The 19,312-nt window shown below is 37.7% G+C and overlaps 1 protein-coding gene across 1 annotated transcript; it reads left to right on the top strand.

The window, feature by feature from the left end:
• The first annotated feature begins 10,673 nt into the window (after nucleotides 1-10,673).
• LOC129943399 (uncharacterized) lies at nucleotides 10,674-12,329 on the top strand. The gene is made up of 3 exons (XM_056052822.1): nucleotides 10,674-11,282; nucleotides 11,402-11,893; nucleotides 11,943-12,329. Exons 1-3 carry the CDS (start codon nucleotides 10,674-10,676, stop codon nucleotides 12,327-12,329), a joined length of 1,488 nt encoding a protein of 495 aa, XP_055908797.1.
• The last annotated feature ends 6,983 nt before the right edge of the window (nucleotides 12,330-19,312 follow it).

Raw genomic sequence — 19,312 nt, 5'->3', positions numbered from 1 at the left:
GTCCTATTATGTTCTACTGTTGCTAATAGTATTAATTCAATTGTATCCTCGACTTTTCTTTCAAGTTTTAGACATCTTGCAATTTCTAATAGAGTGCTGTGAAACCTTTCTACCTGACCGTTAGATGTACTGTGTAAAGGTGGAGCATTTACTATGTCAACATTAAAATGATTGAGTAAAATTGACCTAATTGTCCCGGATTTTAAAGAAGCATCATTGTCACATGTTTTGTATTTGGGAAGATGTTCATTATCTAAAGTATTGGAACTTTTACGTCTATTATTGTGCGTGATGGTATTGGCATCACAACCGCAAATTTGGAAAACTTGTCAATGCATGTTAGAAAATACTTCTTATCCATGGAGATAATGTCAACGTGAAGCGTTAACCTGTGTTAACAGGTCAAGACCAATAATTCCGGCAAAAGTTGACAGGTTGGGTAAAATAAAAAAAGTGCTATTTCTCCCAAAAATATTTATAAAACATTTGAGTTCAATATTGTTAAAACCATGAATTGATTTTACTAAAAAAGGTGTGTCTACTGGCACTAAACCTTTTATCTCTTGTAATGGCCTGATGTAATTTTTCGATTCACCTGTGTCAATCAAAAACTTAACTAACCTCCCTGCTACTGTTTTTTTTAATAAACGGTTGTTGGGAGCTTCCCCTAAAAAATTAACGTTGTCAGAATCATGTTCCTCAGCTTCCACTTCATCTACCTGCAATGCAGCTGTGGCTTCATAGTCACCTTCATTATTCCGTGGAGGATTGTCCTGCAAATAATTTACTCTTTGGCGACGCTGTCTCGACTTTCTTTGAAAGCTACTTGGCCTTTTATTCCTTTGTTCCTGCCGTTGGTCATAGGTATCATTACTATTTTGTTGTTGATAGTTATTAAATTGACGTAAACGTGATGATGTCGGATCAACATCCTAAGATTTCCTTGCCGCAATGTACTGAGCTCTTGCTCAATTAAATAAATCGGACGTACATCGGCGTACGTAAAATCTAACCTAGCTATGATAGCTTTAAAATTTAAAACTGTATTGAATGAAGCCAAAACAGCATCGGCTGGGCCTCTTACTTTATTTCTTATTATTCCAACTGCCTGGAAATATCTAGAACTACCATCGTATTTTTCGAAAACTTTATAAGCAGAGTGAACTCCTTGACGCCAAGAGACATACATACATAAGTGCCCTGTTTGCCCTCAAATTCCGAGAGAGATTTGACTATGTCGAGAAACTCTTCACACTTATTACCTTATACAATATCAATTTCTTTAAAAATTTCAACTTCAGGTTTGTTTTGTGTCGATGTTAAATTTTTCACTGCATCACTTAACTTTCTTTCAAAATCCAATTTTTGTGCTTCTAAAGCACCACTGACTGCGGATTATACTAATACTTTTAAATCTGTAGCATTCATTTTTGTTTCTATTTTTATTCCTATTTGTAAGTAATTAAACTTTTCTAATAGTGTTTCAAAATTCTCAGGTTCACAAATTAATCGTAAAAATTTAGAGGAGCACTCACAAAAAAAAAAATAACACTTGCAAGCTTTACAATTAAAAATATTCAAAGTATAGACAAATTCTTACATTTTTAAATAAAAGAAAATAATTCTTAATACTCGTAATTGATGAATGATGATGATAATTTTTTTCAGTTGGTTGATTCGGGTTGATATTGTTAAGATTTCCAAAAAGTTCTTCTAAGTTGGGCGCCAGTAATGATAACAAGTATTTGTGATCTTTAATATGTTCTGTCTTTATTGTATTGAGTCTACAACAACTCTGGTTGCGGCCGGCGACGACCTAGTGGAAGTTATTATCCCACATAAAAAGATGATTCTGGAATCAATGGTCTCAAGATTACTTAAACCAATTGCAACATCGTTCAAAATGGAAGGCCAAGTCTGAAAACATCAAATTGGGCACCGTGGTCATCATGAAGGAGGACAATACTCCCGTCTATTGAAATGAATGGCTACATCACGGAAAAGACAGTTTGGTGCGTGACTACACGAAAGCTGCACGAGATAAAAGGAGACGACTAATACAAATAAAAACAGATATAGTCACAAAAAACAGAAACGCTAGAGTTCTAATTCGTGGACAAACATTACAAGTCAACAATAAAACATTTTATTTTGATCACAACAATAAACTCAAATGCGACGAAAAAGATGGAATACATATGCTACAGCAATTGATTTGTGACAGCGAAACTGACAGTTTATTCACCACACGTCAGAATGCACAATATACCAAGGATGTAAACACAATGCCTTCGACCAGTGCTGTCGTTAGTACTCCTAAACATAATATTTAGTACTAAAGCCGTCTGCCAACCAAAAATTGTATGTAATGATTTTAGTTATAATAAGTTAGAATTCTTTAAGATATTATCCTACAGTGTGTCAGGGCTTCTTAATAAATCACTTTTTACCGAGTTTTATAAATTTGTGAATAATTTTGAATTTGTATTTTTATATGAGACATTCTTGACGGAAAATTATTTTAAAAATGTTGAGAATAAGCTAATAGATTATAATTTTAAGTGGATTCCTGCAGTAAGAACTCATACGAGGGGTAGAGCAAGTGGAGGCTGTTTCTTCGGATTCAAGAAAAATCTCGATGGTATCAAATGCGAGTTTCATACGCTTAATGCAGCATCATGTGTGAAATTGAAAATGGAAAACAAGATTTTGTGGATAATACCTCTTTACTTAAATTGCAACAACTGGGAAACTGACTTCGAGCAACTAACTACTAAACAACAGAAATGCGTCAAACGTTTTAATGATCGGAGATTTCAATGCAAGGGTTGGACAAGAACCAAGTGTGATGAACGCAATCAATGGAATAAATAGGCGATCAAAGGATGCAGTATGCAATGCAAGGGGAAAAAAACTTTTAGAGCTCTGCGATTCTTTTGCCCTTCGAATTCAAAATGGAACTAGTTTGAGCGACGGTGTCGGCAATTTCACATTTGCCAGCGGGCAAGGAACTTCGGTGATAGACTATAGCATCTTAGGTGAGGAATGGGAGCCCTATATTACGGACCTTGAAATCGAAGGAGTACCATACTCGGACCACTTTCCAATAGTTGTAACCTTTTATAATAAAATAAATACTTCTGAAGAAACTACGAGCATGAAGCTGCTTCCAAAACTAAGATGGAAAGAGTCAAGAGCACCTACGTATAGACGTTTACTTGATTTGAAGCTTCAAACTCAAGAGGATGTGGACTTTGGTCATTTAGAAGAAATAATCAAGACCTCATACCCACAAAAGCAAGTTAAAAATAAAGTAGGCAGTAAAGAACCGTGGTTCGACGAACAATGTCAGCTTGCGCGCATGGATACATTTCGTTGGCTTAATATGTTCAGAAATTTAAATGAAAGTCGTTTTAGAGATAAATATACCGAGGCGAATAAAAAATACAAGGAGCTGTGCAGAAGCAAAAAGAGAAGCTACAGTGAATTAGAAGCGTCGAGGTTGGCGAATTGTAAAGATGCATCAGAATTCTGGAAGCTTGCATGGAAACTTAATGGCAAACAATTTACTATAAATACGAATCTCTGTAAACATGCACTGAGGGAACATTTCAACGTTTTGCTGAATCCAACACCAAGTACCTTAAATTGGCAATATGCAGTTCCTGGATTTGAAAACGAAATTTTAGATACTGAAATCACTTCGCATGAAATTGACTTTATTTTGGGAGGCCTTAGAGATGGAAAGGCCCCAGGATCAAACGGGATACCTGTGGAATTTTATAAATATGGGACTAACAATTTGAAGGATTGCTTGTCAAGACTTTTTAATAAAGTGTTTAATGGTAATTTAACGCCAAAGGAGTTCCGAGATTCGATCTTATTCCCCATACATAAAAAGGGCTGCTTAACGAATCCTGCAAACTATAGAGGAATCTCGTTCCAAAACTCCACTTATAAAATATTTACAGCAGTGCTACAAAAACGCCTTACAACTTGGATAGATTCGCAGAATTTGTTAAAAGAGTTTCAAGCTGGATTTAGAGCAGGGTATTCGACAGTTGACAACGTTTTCATTCTGAGAAGTATAGCGGAAAACTTTTTGTTGCAAAATAAAAAATTGTATGTATTCTTTATCGACTTCAAGGCAGCCTTTGATACCATAGACCGAAGAGCTTTATTATACAAATTGTATGGAGTGGGCTTGTCACGAAAATTTGGGCGAGTTCTGGAAGCTTTGTATAAGGAAACACATGCAGCAGTGTGGAATGGAGCAGAACTTTCAGACTGGTTTGAAACTGGATCCGGTGTCAGGCAGGGATGCGCATTAAGTCCAACATTATTTGCTCTCTTCATAGATGATCTGATTGACTATCTGCCCGGCGGAGTGGTCTTCGCGGGAGAGAGTATAAAGGCGCTTCTCTTTGCGGATGACGTAGTAATGTTTGCAAATTCCCCTGAAACTCTGCAACTCATGATCAATAGAGTACATGATTATTGCCGGTTATGGAACCTCATAGTCAATATCGAAAAATCGAAAGTAATGATTTTTAGAAAAAGTGGTGGAAGAACCGCATCAAACGAAAAGTGGAAATTCAATGGGGAAAATATTGAGATTGTCAACGATTATAAGTATCTAGGTGTCTACTTCTCGAAGAACTTGAGTATGGAGAAGCATTTTAAGGAAAAGCTCCAGAAAGCAAAAGCGGCTATCAATATCTCATGGAAGAAATGTTTTATGAACAAAAACATCGCGCATAGCAGCAAATACAAGGTATTTGAAGCAGTTGCGGAGACCATTCTGCTATATGGATCTCAGGTTTGGGGAAGTAAGAAGTTTGACACAGTTGAACAACTTTTGAGGTTTTATGTGAAAAGGATATTCCATCTACCAGCAAACACGCCTAATTATGTTATAATGATTGAGACGGGGCTATCACCGCTGTTCATAAAAACGCTTAAGCTCCAAGCGGATTATTTACTTAAGGTTATGATGATGCCGGAGACTCGACTTATTAGGAAAATCGTAGTAAAAGCTATGGAAGGTAGAAAAAGTTGGTATGCAGACTGGATGGGATTGGCACAGCGTTGTAATTTAAGCTTAAATATCAACATTGAAGATGTGGCAAGTACTAAAGGAAATTTGTACGAGATAATAGAAAAAACAGATGAGCAATATAGAGAAGATTACGTAACGGAAGCATCTGGGTCGTTGTACAGATCAATCTATAGTAGACTTAACCACAACTTGGTAAATACAAATTACTTTCACGACTCTAATAGTGTACAAAAAATTTCTACGATGGTCAGGCTTCGAAGTGAATTGCTGAACCTTAATTATATTCCCCACAGAGCAGATTTGCCATTGGAATGCAGTATATGTAACCTGGCCGAACGTGAAGATGTTATCCACTTCATTGGAAGATGCCCAACTTTAAGGGAAACGAGGAGAAGTGTCTTTGGGCACGATTTCTTATCGGAGGAAGAGGTTATTATGCAACTAAATCAGATAAATGTTCCGCTACTTTATGAGTATTGCAAAATCGCACTAAAATATAGATTAAGAATACAAAATGAAAGCTTTTAAATGAAGAAAAAATATATATAATTATGTATATGCAAATGTTCCACCTTATGCACTATTGTTGTAACAATCATTCTTGTATATAAATAAGAACCTGAAAAAAACACGACTTATTATAATTTGAGGAAAACTTGTATTACAAACTAGTAATCATACTTTATTGCCAATCTGGCAGACGGCATTTTGCCATGCTATATAAACCATTTTTGTTAAAATTTAATGTTAAAATTTAATTATGAATAAAAATACTACTACTACTACTACTACAGTTTGGTGCGTGTTGCAGACCTACGAACAAAATCTGGCATTCTACATTGTCCAATACACAAAATTGCACCACTTGTAGAAGACAGCGAAACCTCATCCGAATCCCAGACAGACACTCTATCATTCGAACGAAAACGTAGACATGACGATGCTGACGCTAATGAACCCTCTTCATCAAAATCGGCAAAAACAACACCAACTCAAAAAAGGTGCGGTCGATAAACCCGAACTTATTTGCAACCTTATTGTTAATCGGTCTTCTTCATCCAATTATATTCGAAAGTGACGTAAGATTCAACAATTCCACTCCTAAAAAATCACACTTCGATCTTAGATTCAACAATCAACATTATGAAATTAAGTCAAGAAGATATGGCTAAAAGGAAATATGCACTTGATATCCAACTAGGTCAAATAGTTAACCATATAAACAATGCTACTGAAGAATTACATCAAGATAAGGTAAAAGAACTATTTCTATCATGGTGCACCCACGCTACACTTATAGTTATCAACATACAAAGAATGCAGACATCTATTGCGGACGTTTTATCAGACACACATCAAGGACGAGTCAACCATCTGCTCATCACTAATCAGCAACTTAAGACTAAAATGGGTAAAATAAGAAATCATCTGGCATCAGGTCTCCGGTTTCCAGTTGAAACAGACGAATTAGTGCAAATCTACAAGCTGATGTCTGTCACGGGATATATCAATTCAAATTACATGATCTTCCAGATTGAAGTACTATTACGCGGATTAGAAGAATTCAACGCATTTTAGGTGAGTCCCATTCCGGCAGTTACAAATAAAACTCTGGTAATCATAGAACCCTCAATCCAACTCTTAGCTGCAAGTGCTCATCACGACCATTACTATCCTATAACTAAAACAGAACTTTCTGCATGTAGTACAATTAATATGGACCACTATTTATGCAGGCAAACTCATCCCGCACATCAACCGGGAGCAAGTTTTAGCTTGTGCGAGATCAATTTACTCAACAATAAATCAAATCTATCCAACATGTGAGTTAATCATAATCAAGACCAGCTCAGTGTGGACAAAAATTCCCGAACTAAGTCAATGGATATTTGCAGTCAAAGAAGAAACTATGCTTAATGTGGTTTGCAACCATTAAACTTCATTTATAGCATTAAAAGGAAATGGAATATTGAAGCTCCAACCCAATTTTGTGGCTTAAAACAACCACGTAAGTTCAACAATGTCATTCTTACAATGTTCAATCTTCATACACCAGATTAACTGATAAGGTGCAATTCCAAGATGCGATTCGGCTAGCAGCAATCCATACAACCCATCAGCCACCAATTCATTCAATCAAGAGCTTAACGAGATCCGAGAACAAATCAAATTGCAACAACTTACCCTGCCAAACCAAATCCATAGCCTACCCTACCCCACATAGTAATGAGTTCATTTGGATTACTGGTGACACTCGCAGTAATTGGATTCCTTATTTGCAAATGCTTCATTAAGACATCATGCCGTAGACAATCGTCACCACCCATACCAGCCCCACGTATATCAAGTTACACAATTTCAGTGTAGGACTAAATTTTTTTTTGTTTTCCTCATTTTTTTTTCTGATGAACCCATGGATCATCAGCTCGGGTCAGGATGTTTGAATTCAAATTAATTTAACTTCAGGGTTGTTAACCCAAATTAAATTCTAAATACTTTTGTAACATACGAGTAATTCCTCACACGCGCACTTCTTGTTATTTTCATTATTTTTCTTTGTTTGTTATTTTCCGATTATTTGTTATTGATTGTAAATATGAAGACTAAGTTTTTTTCCTATAAATATGAATTATTGAATAAAATGTATGGCAGTCATTTAAATGAACTCTCGACTTTTACTTGAATCGATTAAATCAAAGATTTTGGTGTTTCACCTGGACCTTTGACATTTTTTTAAAAATAACTTGTACTCATATAGCTACGCTGTGAGTATACATCATTCAAAGTGCTACACTGTGTTTTGAACATCTTAAATACGATTTCGAAAGAAGCTTCGGAATAACGGTATCGATTTAAAGATCCTGGCTTTTTTCGCCGATCTGCCGTAGTGTGAATATTTGGTCGATAGTTGACTTTCCTGGTCTGAATCCATACTGATAAGGATCAGGTTGTTAACAAACGGCTTTAGGCGTTCACATAATACGGCAGAGAGGATCTTATATGCAATTTTAAGAAGAGTGATGCCTCTGAATTTGGCGCAATTTAGAGGGTCTCCTTTTTTATGTATAGGGCAAACTATGCTGAAATTTCTTACGTCCATATCTTTCAGATGAGTTGGTACATGCTCCCTACCAAGTCGGCCAATCTTTACATGTTATACCACAAGGCGAACTCGATAACAACATCACGCATAATGATCGATGGAAACGCTTCCAAGCTCTATCAGAAAGATTTTGGCGAAAATGGAATTTTGAATATCTCGCAAGGCTTTAGCAACGACCAAAATGGACACAAGTCAAAGAACCGCCGAAAATAGGAGACTTAGTTCTTCTTAAGGATGAACGACTTCTATCGAACTACTAGAATCTTGCCAGAATAGAAGAAACCCATACCGGATCGGACGGGTTGATACGCGTCGTGAAGGTAAAAACAAAAAACCGGCAATTGAAACGGCTAATAACAAAAATCTGTCTGCTACCATCGAACAAAACTGCAGAACAAATAGCCATCGTATGAAATCACGCCAGTAAAATTAATAAACCGAATGAAATTAAAAAATGTACTTAAATAATTGATAATATAAAATGTTAATTATTTATTCATGTTGTCTGAATTAATGTACACATATTAAACGTTTCATTCGAAAAACAAATACATTTTTCCATTTTGTATTAAAACTCTAAACAAAAAACTCTATAAATTAAACAAAATAATTATATGTCAAATGGAGTTTAGAAACACCATCCACAAATTTAAAATAAACTAACTACTGTCAAACACACACTAAAAAAATTTCCAAATCAGCGAAACGTAAATATTACATAATATAATAAAACAAACAATAACAATTTTACAAGCATATCCAAATATCATATCGCGTCAAAATAATTTGATACAAAAATTTGAAATAACACTATAATTCCAAACCGAATAAATATCTATTTTAAACCAAAATGAATTTATTTAATATCAAAGAAAATTAACACTTGATCAAAAACAGAATCACATTCGAAACAAAACCCACATCAAATTAAATTCATCGTAATAATTTGCCAACAAAATTAAATTAAGTTAACACAACAACACAAATAATTTCAAAATTAAATTTTGAGAATTAATGATTATTGTATTTAAACTTCGTATCGATCGATTTTTTTGTAATGTTTACAATCACTTTAACTCGAATTCAAAATGTAAACAAACTCCCCACATTAAATTTAAATCAAAGTCGTTCCAACTGGAAACAATCAATTTTTGTTTTATTATATACTTATTATTATTTTTTTTTTTTTAATTAATTTGTATTAATTCATTCTTAAACCTATCTTAAAGCCAGACAAAAATTCATAAAACTAGCCTAATTATCCATAACTTACAACTAACTTAATGGTCCCATACAGACACTCTAAGTTCAACTATAACATTTAAAACTAATGCCTTTCAGCCCTAAGATCTATTTTACTTCAATTTAAATTTTATTTATTTTTGTATTTATTAGAAAAGTTTGAGAAAAAAAACTAATATCAATATCCTTTTTTACTTTTGCTTACAAACTACTTAAAATAAGGTCCTTAAATAAAACTTAAAACTAACTTAAACTACTTAAAACTAGAACAACCACAGCAGCAAATCTAACTTTTTTTGTTTTTATATTTTACTATCTTTTTTGTGTATGTTTTTTTTTTTAATTTTAATTTTGTTTGTTTTTTAAATTCCATGTTTTTTTTTTAATTTTTTTTTTTTTTGTATTTTTTTTTTTTTGTATTTTTTTTGTGCCACCATGCCTATTCTACTTAAAACTAAACCTTAAAACCATAAAACAAGTACGTAAGCCGGACAAGGCTTAAACACCATCCCGACTTCCCACTATCAAGTGCCGATTGAAGCCACCAAAACTGGTTCTCCTGCTTCACCCTATCAGTTCGGTCCCGTTTGGACACAGTCCTACTGAACCGAAGGAGCTCTGCTCCACCTTGTGCCATGACGTCCCGATTGTACAGGAGTCGCCTACCCACGGTTCTTCGTCTGACGTGGTAGATTAACGGAACTGCCAATCTATCCTGTATCAGACCCAGGGTCACCAGATTAAGGGGAAAAACGCCACTTTTGCTGATTTTATATTGAAAAGGGGGAAATTTCGGGACAAGCTTAAAAAAAGGGGAAACAATTTATAAAAGGGGATAAAACACAAAATATTTTAAATACATTTGTTCATTAAAATTAAATATTAAAACGTAATTTCATTATAAAATATTAAATTGCATTCAAAAAGAAAAACTTCAATCGTAAATTTCCCATTTAAATTTGAATCTAAAAATAGTTCATGTAATGCCCCAATTACAATTTTGAGTTTCTGAACGCTTTCTTTCGTTTTGACGTTTATCCATATAACAGAATACATCGTTTTCATTTTCATCTCTTTCATCGAAAAATTTGAAACAAGCGGTAGCAAAATGAGTAATTTAATAATTTTTCTTAATATCTACTTACATATATATCCTTACATGCGCTTATTATTTATTTTTGTAGATAAAAGAAGAAGAGTATGCTTCTCAAATTCAAGTTCAAGTGAAGAAGAAATAAAAGCAAACTCAAAAAATAAATACTTAAAGCAATGGGAATTATTCCCCAATTCAGGGGCTGGCTATGCCAGGAGGAAAAAGAATCTGCAGCGTCAACATCAGCTGTTCGGGCATTTTGCAAAGTGTGCAAAATTGCTCAAGTCGCCAAAAAATCCGAGCTACAAAAATACGCCAAGACTCAAAAGCAAATTCGAAATGCCAGCCTCCTGTTAACTATCAAGCAGCCTAAAATGTCCTCTTTCTTAAGTAAGCGGAGTGATGTTCAAGTAAAAGAGGCTGAAATAAAACTTTGTGTATTTGCTGCTGAGCACAATATTCCTTTCATTGCTTTTGACCATCTGACTGCACTTCTCAAGAAAATATTTACTGACTCGGAAACAGCAAAGAACATGACCTTATGTAGCACCAAGGCAACGTGTATAATAAGAAATGTAACTGGAGAGTTTGGTTTGCGTAAATTAATTTCAATTTTAAAAAATCAAGTCTTTAGTATTATTATTGATGAGTCAACAACTATCGATTCTAAAAAAAACCTTGTTGTTATTTGTAGATATGTTGTTGATTTACAAATAAGTGAAAGTTTTTTGGCTTTAATAGAAGTTCCTGAGGCGAACGCCAGAACACTGTTCGAGAAAATTATAGATTTTTTTTAAATCGAATGAAATACCATTTGCAAAAAAAAATTGGGTTGCATTCGCTTCATATGGTGCAAGTGTGATGGTTGGGAAAAATAAATCTGTTTCCAAATACATATTTAAAGGACATCATCCCAGACTTGTTTGTGATGAGATGCGTTTGCCATTCTTTTCATATTGTGGCCATACCTGACGAAGTTGAAATCTGCTGTCGGGAAATATACGCCCATTTCAATTGTAGTGCAAAACGTCAAAACATTTTAAAAGAATTTCAAGAATTTTGTAATGTTAAACCACACAAAATGCTTCATCCTTCACAAACAAGATGGTTGTCTCTTCATGCAGTCATTAAAAGACTGATTGAACAATATAATGTATTGCTTTTGTACTTTGCTGGAACATATTTAGAGGACACACTTAATAAAAAACAGTGTGAAAAGATTTATCGAATATTGGAAAAACCATCCACTATACTATATCTAGATTTTTTGAACTTTTTTTTGCCTTTATTTATAAAATTGAATATGGAAATGCAATCTGAAGATATAAAAATTCATATTTTATACGAACGGATAGAACTAACACTGAAAACAATAGCCGATTGCGACAGCATGCTAGTGCTGTCTTTTCCGGTTTTTTTTTTTTTTTTTATTTACATGCCTAAAGACGAAAACGGACAAGGATCGCCGCTCAGACGTAGTTTACAAAATAAACTGCAAAGGAAAACCGGACGAACCATGCAATCTCTGCTACATTGGCACAACTAAACAACTCCTTCGACAAAGAATGGCTAACCATAAATCAGACATTCGCCTAAAAAACCCGGAAAAGACAGCACTAGCATGCCACACCATCGAAACAGGACATCAACCAGACTTTGAAGGAGTCCAAATTCTTGCAACGGAGAAACATACATCCAAACGCTATACATTAGAAACACTTCACATAATAAATAGCAAAAATAATATGAACCGCAAACAAGACACTCAAAACATATCCGCCGTTTACTGCTCCTTAGTTTCAGACACAAACAATTCAACAGTTTACATTTAACAGTGACAAGTCTTCAAAGTCGGAAGCGCTTTAAATTGTATTTGTTTTAATTGTTCAAATTGTTTTTTGTTTTAATGTTTTTGTATTATTTAAATCAATGTAAGTCATACTTGAACGCTTTACATAATATTCATATGTATTAAATAAACACTCTTATCATTTATGTGAATAAAGACATCCCCTGAAGAAGACGGCAATCACCGTCGAAACGTTGGGAAAAATCAGATGAAAATTGTTTTCATTTAATCATCAAAAAGATCAACCAAGCCGATGAGAATCACCACTTAATTGTTCTCAAATCAAACAAAAAGAGGAATGCCTCTGGTGGAATGAACCCGCTCAAGCGTGCACTTTCAAAATACTCGTCGTTCGGATAGAACGCCCCGAAAATTAAATTGTTGGTCGAAGACATAGCTCTTGCAATGTGACCTCGAACAAGTTTTATCACGAAATTGTCAATTCTGTTGATTCGAGCCCCGTTGTATAGGACCTCGTTGGAAAAGTAATGCACATGAGAAGATTCGGCTGTTCGATATAAGCCGGTACAGCGTCGTAAACACTGCCGCTCGAACACCCGAAACCTCTCCATCTGGGAAGGGGCAACGTTGAACCACACAGGACAACCATAAACGATCATTGGCCGTATGAGGGCCATGTAGCAAATTACCTTCACTCTGGGGTCAAGCCGACTGCTAAAAAAGAGCCGTTTTGTCAGAGCGAAAGCTTCTCTGGCCCTGGTCAGAGCAGCATTTATATGTCTGTCGAAATATAAATACTGATCTAACCAGATACCGAGGTATTTCACTACACTTTTGCTCGCTAATGGCTGCCCGTGAAGATCAACGATGACCATCTTGCGCCAATTCTTACACGTATCCCTCGTGGCCCTAGCCAACGGAGTCCGGAACAGAATTGTCTCTGACTTCTGGACATTTATTTTCAGTTTCCAGTCGTCGCAATATCGCTGAATCTTGTCGAAATCACGCTGCAAGAGAATTCTAATAACCTCAACCTTTTGGGCCGTTCTGTACGCAATTAGATCGTCGGCGTACGCAATTGCCTTTGTAAGACTACCTATCAGATCGCTGGTGTAAATGCTGAAGAGAATCGGCGAATTCACCGCTCCCTGTTGAAGACCATTTTTAATTGAGAATGTTGTGGTAGAAGTTACATTGCCACTTTTGACAACAAACTTTCTACCGTTAAGCATATCATAAAGTATATACAACAATGGCTTGCTAATGCCAAGCCTGCTCAGTTTTAAGTAAAGACCCTCTAACCATACGGTGTCAAAGGCCTTTTCCAAATCAACCAGGACAGCACCTGTGCATTGTTGTTTTGATTTATTCCATTGGATATCAGAAACGAGTTTAGACGCAGCATGAATTGTGTCATGACCCGCCTTGAACCCGAACTGATTATCCGGAATTATTTTGTTGTCCGCAACCCACTTAGTCAGAGCCCTATTAATGATCTTTTCGAAAACTTTGCTGATGCTCGGAAGAAGACTTATCGACCGAAGATTTGACGGGTTGGATTTGTCCTTTCCCTTTTTCGGGAGAGGATGAACCACAGAGGTCTTCCAATGCACTGGATAATATGCATTATTCAGTGCATTATTGAAGAGTGTGGTGTAAATGTCAATTGCTTCCGTCGGTAAATATCTCAGTACAACGTTGGATATACCATCGACACCTGCTGACTTTTTGTTTTTTATTGAATTGAAGATGAGCTGAAGCTCAACCTTCGTCACTAACAAGGGACTTGGTCCCGTTTGCTCGGCGATTATGGCATTTGCCAAGGAATCGTCATTGAACCGCATGAAACCGCGGTTCTCAGATCGCCAATGTATGATATCATTACGGAGGTAAAAGTGATTAATTAGGGCTCTGTTTTCCAGGTCGTGGTTGGGGCGAATGCTAACATTCACCTTGTACATTTGCTGGAAAGCAGCTCCCACCGCCTCCACCTTTTCCTTCGGATCTTCAATTATGTAAAAGTCATCGTCAAAGATGGCTTCCTCTGGATCTATTTGCGCTGTCCTGAGTACGTCTCTGTTCTCTTCAGTTCTTTGGAGTTTAAGACACGGAAGGTCATTATCGTTTTTTTTCTGAATATCTTGTTGATTTTGGGGAACATACTAGGGTTGCTCGAATTAACTGACCGGATCTTGCGGTCCCAGTACTTGTTAATTGATAGCCTGTAGTTCTCCTTAATCAACAGATTGACATTTTTTATTGACGATTTCAGTGTCCTAACCTCCAAGTCGCGTGGGTCTGTAAGTCGTCTGTGCAAGTTTTTGAGTCTTGTCAGTAAGCCACTCTTGTGTCTACGTAGTGCGTCAATTGTCGTGTTTCTGTAAGCGTCCATTTGGTCCCGTTCCTTGTACTTTGGGATTATCCGTTCCATCGTTCGTTTTATTGTTTCGTCCATCTGTTGTAAATGCTGGTCAATTTCTGTATTTGTCAGGTTTCTGTTGTTTGGTGGGGCTATGTCACTCGAACGAAGTTCTCTCGCTAGGGCATTGGTGAAACGAGGCCACCGCATCTTACTGACTGTAATTGTAAGAATGCGTTGGAACGTATTCCTCCAACTCCACGCGTTCGTTCGGAATCTGCATTACAGCAGCCAGTCCGCAGTGATCACTGTCGTACTCGACTGTCTGTAGGCAGTTTCGAGGGTGATTACCCACTTTATCTGTTACTGTCAGTCTAGTGTCGTACAACAAAAGATCCAGAAAGGAGCCGCTTCTTGGATACGATGGCTTTTCGGTACCCAGCAGGTCCCATATTCAATGCTGTAAAGATTCATCAAATTAAAAAGATGATTACCTCTGGGATTACTATGTTGATTTCCCCAATCTTCATGTTTTGCGTTCAAATCACCGGCCAAGATAAAATAGTTTTCTTCCAAGCTCAGTTTAAGTTCCCTAAAAAGAATCTCGAGTTCTGAAGCAAAGTAAGTAACCTGCGGAGCTCCAGCCGCATAAGCCGCAATCATATACATCCGCTTCCCTTGAGAGAGAGAGATGCATACGACGCAAACTTCTAGCGTCTTGAGCTTTCGCAATTCATTGTTGTATATGACTTTATAATTAATGCCTTTTCGTATAAAGAGAGCGACACCGCCCCCTTGAGTGGAGTCGGGCCGGTCTCTTCTTACGATATTGTAATTTTTATGAGTCAATTTGTGGTTGTGGTTTAGCTTAGTTTCGCTAGCCATAAACACATCGGGACTGTAGTCTTTCAACAATTGGAACATATTGGCTCTTCGTTCAATCCTAATCAGTGAATTTACATTCACAGCTAGGACTTTTAGGCGCGTCTCCGGCAGCGCGCCCATTATGGTCTTAATTGCGCCAGGCCAGGCAACAAAGAGTAGAGATGATCTACCCTTTTGCCTTGCTCCTTTATCTGACTTTGCAGTCCTGTTAGTTGACCTTGAATGCTCAACAACAAGGCTACAATGTCAGGCTGCACCTCTGGTGCCTTAGGCACAGGGGCCTTTGGGGCAACCGTTGGTGGAGCCTGTCTCGTGTTTCCACTCCCTGACACCATTTGGGCGTAAGAGAATTTGGGATCCACGAATTTTTGTGTTGGAGCCTGTCGAACTGTTCGACTTTTTTCGGCTTTTTGACTGGCCTGTTTTTGCTTCATTTGTTGGACCTTAGGGCAACCCCTATAGTTAGCCGGATGCCATTGGTTTCCACAAAGGACACACTTGAGCAGGGTCAAATCCTCAACCCGCTCATTCCCCAGCTTACATTCTCCTACTTTGTGGGTTTCTCCGCACCTGACACAACGCAACTGCATATTGCAGTTGGCATTGGCATGGCCAAACCTCTGGCACTTCGTACATTGTCAAATGCAGTCGTGCCTTTTTAATGTATCCCAGCGTGCAGTTTGATAGTCGAGAGATGTGATTTTCTTCACACTATCAAAACTGCTTTGGGGCGATAATGTTACCAGGAACATTGGCAGCCTATAACCCCCTTGCCTGGACTTCACCGTAGTGAAAGGCTTGACCCCGATAAAATCGAGATCGTCCGTGTCTTTTTGGTGGAGCTCAGCTAAGAGCTCCTCTGGTTCCGTGCAGGAACTTATGCCCTTCAGAAGGACCGTCTTGAATTTTTCGCTCTTAGGCGTGTAACTGAAGAACTCAGTGGTGGCCTGTTTGAGCACGCGTAAATTGTATTCGGCCTGTGAGAAGCACTGTACTGAATAACGCTTTTCGTTGTCATTTAAAATCTTTATTACAAATTGCCCTTAGTGGCCGACTTACATACCTGTTTCAGGTCTTGCAGGTCAACCCGGTAGGTCCTAATTGGTGGCACCTTCTATTTTTTGGGCTGTGGCTGTTGCTGTTGTTGTTGCTGCTTCTGCTTCTGCTGCTGCTGCTGCTGCTGTTTCTGCTGCTCCTGCTGCCTTGGTTGTAGCTGTTGTTGTTGCTGCCTTGGCCGAGGTCGATGGGTCATCAGCAATTGGGCCTGTCAATGCAGCTGGCTTCTTTTTATTTTGCTCCGCTCCTGTGATTTTGGGAGCGGGCTTGGGTTGTAGTTGTTTTTGCTGCTGTGGTTGATGTTGCTGTTGTTTTTGCTGCTGTTGTTTTTGGGCTGCCTCTTGCTTTCGGCGCGCCTCTTGTTTGTTTTTAAGTGCAGTGAGGAGGGGCTCTATTTCCTCCTTGAGCTTGTTGAGACTTTTCTCGAACTGGCTGATGGCTGCCTGTTTGGTTTGCAGGGCCTGCACCAGTTCGGTTTCATCTTGGAGGTCCGCCACTACCTCCAAATCCTTCGTTGTCGGCGGGACTGGCTCTGGCTCCGATAGGATTAAATCCATATTCGGAGGCCTGAAGAGCCCCTCTCCACCTTCGGAAACGTATTCAGTTTTTTCAGACTCTGCGTAGTCTGAAAATTTGCTCTCGGTGGTAACTCCTCCTTTACCACTCTCCATTTCCTTCTGCATGTCCCGCCGATGGAGTTGGCCATCTCCACTTTGTTTGGGCTATGCTTCTTCATTTTTCTTTTTTTGATAGTTGCTGCTGCTTCGCTTCTATCCAGTGGTCTGATGTTTGACCAGATGTTGTTGCTGTTGTTTGTGGTACTGTTACTGGCACCACCGTAACATCGCCTGATGTGTTGGCAGAGGTATATTTCGATACCCCCGCTTTCTTCTCCTTAACCATTTGCTTCTCTTCCCAATCGATGAAATCAACAATTTCTCGATTATGAAAAAAAGCTATAATATTTTTCGTCGACTCCGCACGGGATTCGAACCCACGACCTTTGGATTCGTCTGCAGACGCCACTTTTTTTTTTTTTTTTATAATTCATTTTTATTAATTCATTCTTAAACCTATCTTAAAGCTAGACAAAAATTCATAAAACTAGCCTAATTATCCATATCTTACAACTAACTTAATGGTCCCATACGGACACTCTAAGTTAAACTATAACACTTAAAACTAATGCCTTTCGGCCCTAAGATCTATTTTACTTCATTTAAATTTCATTTCCTTTACTTTTGTATTTATTAGAAAATTTGAACAAAAAACTAATATCAATATCCTTTTTTTATTTATTTTTACTTACAAACTACTTAAAGTTAGGTCCTTAAATAAAACTTAAAGCTAACTTAAACTACCTATTCTACCTATAAGCTACTTAAAACTAGAACAACCACAGCAGCAAATCTAAGGTTTTCGTTTTTATATTTTATTGTCTTGTTTTTTTTTTTTTTTTTTTTTTTTGTTTTTTATATTCCATGTTTTTTTTTAATTTCTTCAGTTTTTTTTTTTTTTTTTGGTATTTTTTTGTGCCACCATGCCTATTCTACTTAAAACTAAACCCTAAAATTATAAAACAAGTATGTAAGCCGGCCAAGACTTAAAACCCCATCCCGACTACCCACTATCAAGTGCCGATTGAAGCCACCAAAACTGGTTCTCCTGCTTCACCCTATCAGTTCGGTCCCGCTCGGACACAGCCCTACTGATCCGAAGGAGCTCTGCTCCGCCTTGTGCCATGACGTCCCAATTGTACAGGAGTCACCTATCCACGGTTCTTCGTCTGACGTGGTAGTTTAACGGAACTGCCAATCTATCCTGTATCAGAACGCATTTGTCTAAAAAGAGGAATGCCTGTGGTGGAATGAACCCGCTCAAGCGTGCACTTTCAAAATACTCGTCGTTCGGATAGAACGCCCCGAAAATTAAATTGTTGGTCGAAGACATAGCTCTTGCAATGTGACCTCGAACGAGTTTTATCACGAAATTGTCAATTCTGTTGATTCGAGCCCCGTTGTATAGGACCTCGTTGGAAAAGTAATGCACATGAGAAGATTCGGCTGTTCGATATAAGCCGGTACAGCGTCGTAAACACTGCCGCTCGAACACCCGAAACCTCTCCATCTGGGAAGGGGCAACGTTGAACCACACAGGGCAACCATAAACGATCATTGGCCGTATGAGGGCCATGTTGCAAATTACCTTCACTCTGGGGTCAAGCCGACTGCTAAAAAAGAGCCGTTTTGTCAGAGCGAAAGCTCCTCTGGCCCTGGTCAGAGCAGCATTTATATGTCTGTCGAAATATAAATACTGATCTAACCAGATACCGAGGTACTTTACTACACTTTTGCTTGCTAATGGCTGCCCGTGAAGATCAACGATGACCATCTTGCGCCAATTCTTACACGTATCCCTCGTGGCCCTAGCCAACGGAGTCCGGAACAGAATTGTCTCTAACTTCTGGACATTTATTTTCAGTTTCCAGTCGTCGCAATATCGCTGAATCTTGTCGAAATCACGCTGCAAGAGAATTCTAATAACCTCAACCTTTCGGGCCGTTCTGTACGCAATTAGATCGTCGGCGTACGCAATTGCCCATGTAAGACTACCTATCATATCGCTGGTGTAAATGCTGAAGAGAATCGGCGAATTCACCGCTCCCTGTTGAAGACCATTTTTAATTGAGAATGTTGTGGTAGAAG

Source organism: Eupeodes corollae, chromosome 1, assembly GCF_945859685.1.
Source record: "Eupeodes corollae chromosome 1, idEupCoro1.1, whole genome shotgun sequence".
Lineage (NCBI taxonomy): Eukaryota > Metazoa > Arthropoda > Insecta > Diptera > Syrphidae > Eupeodes > Eupeodes corollae.
The sequence above is the reverse complement of the archived record's forward strand: the minus strand, read 5'-3'. Positions and strand labels throughout refer to the sequence as shown.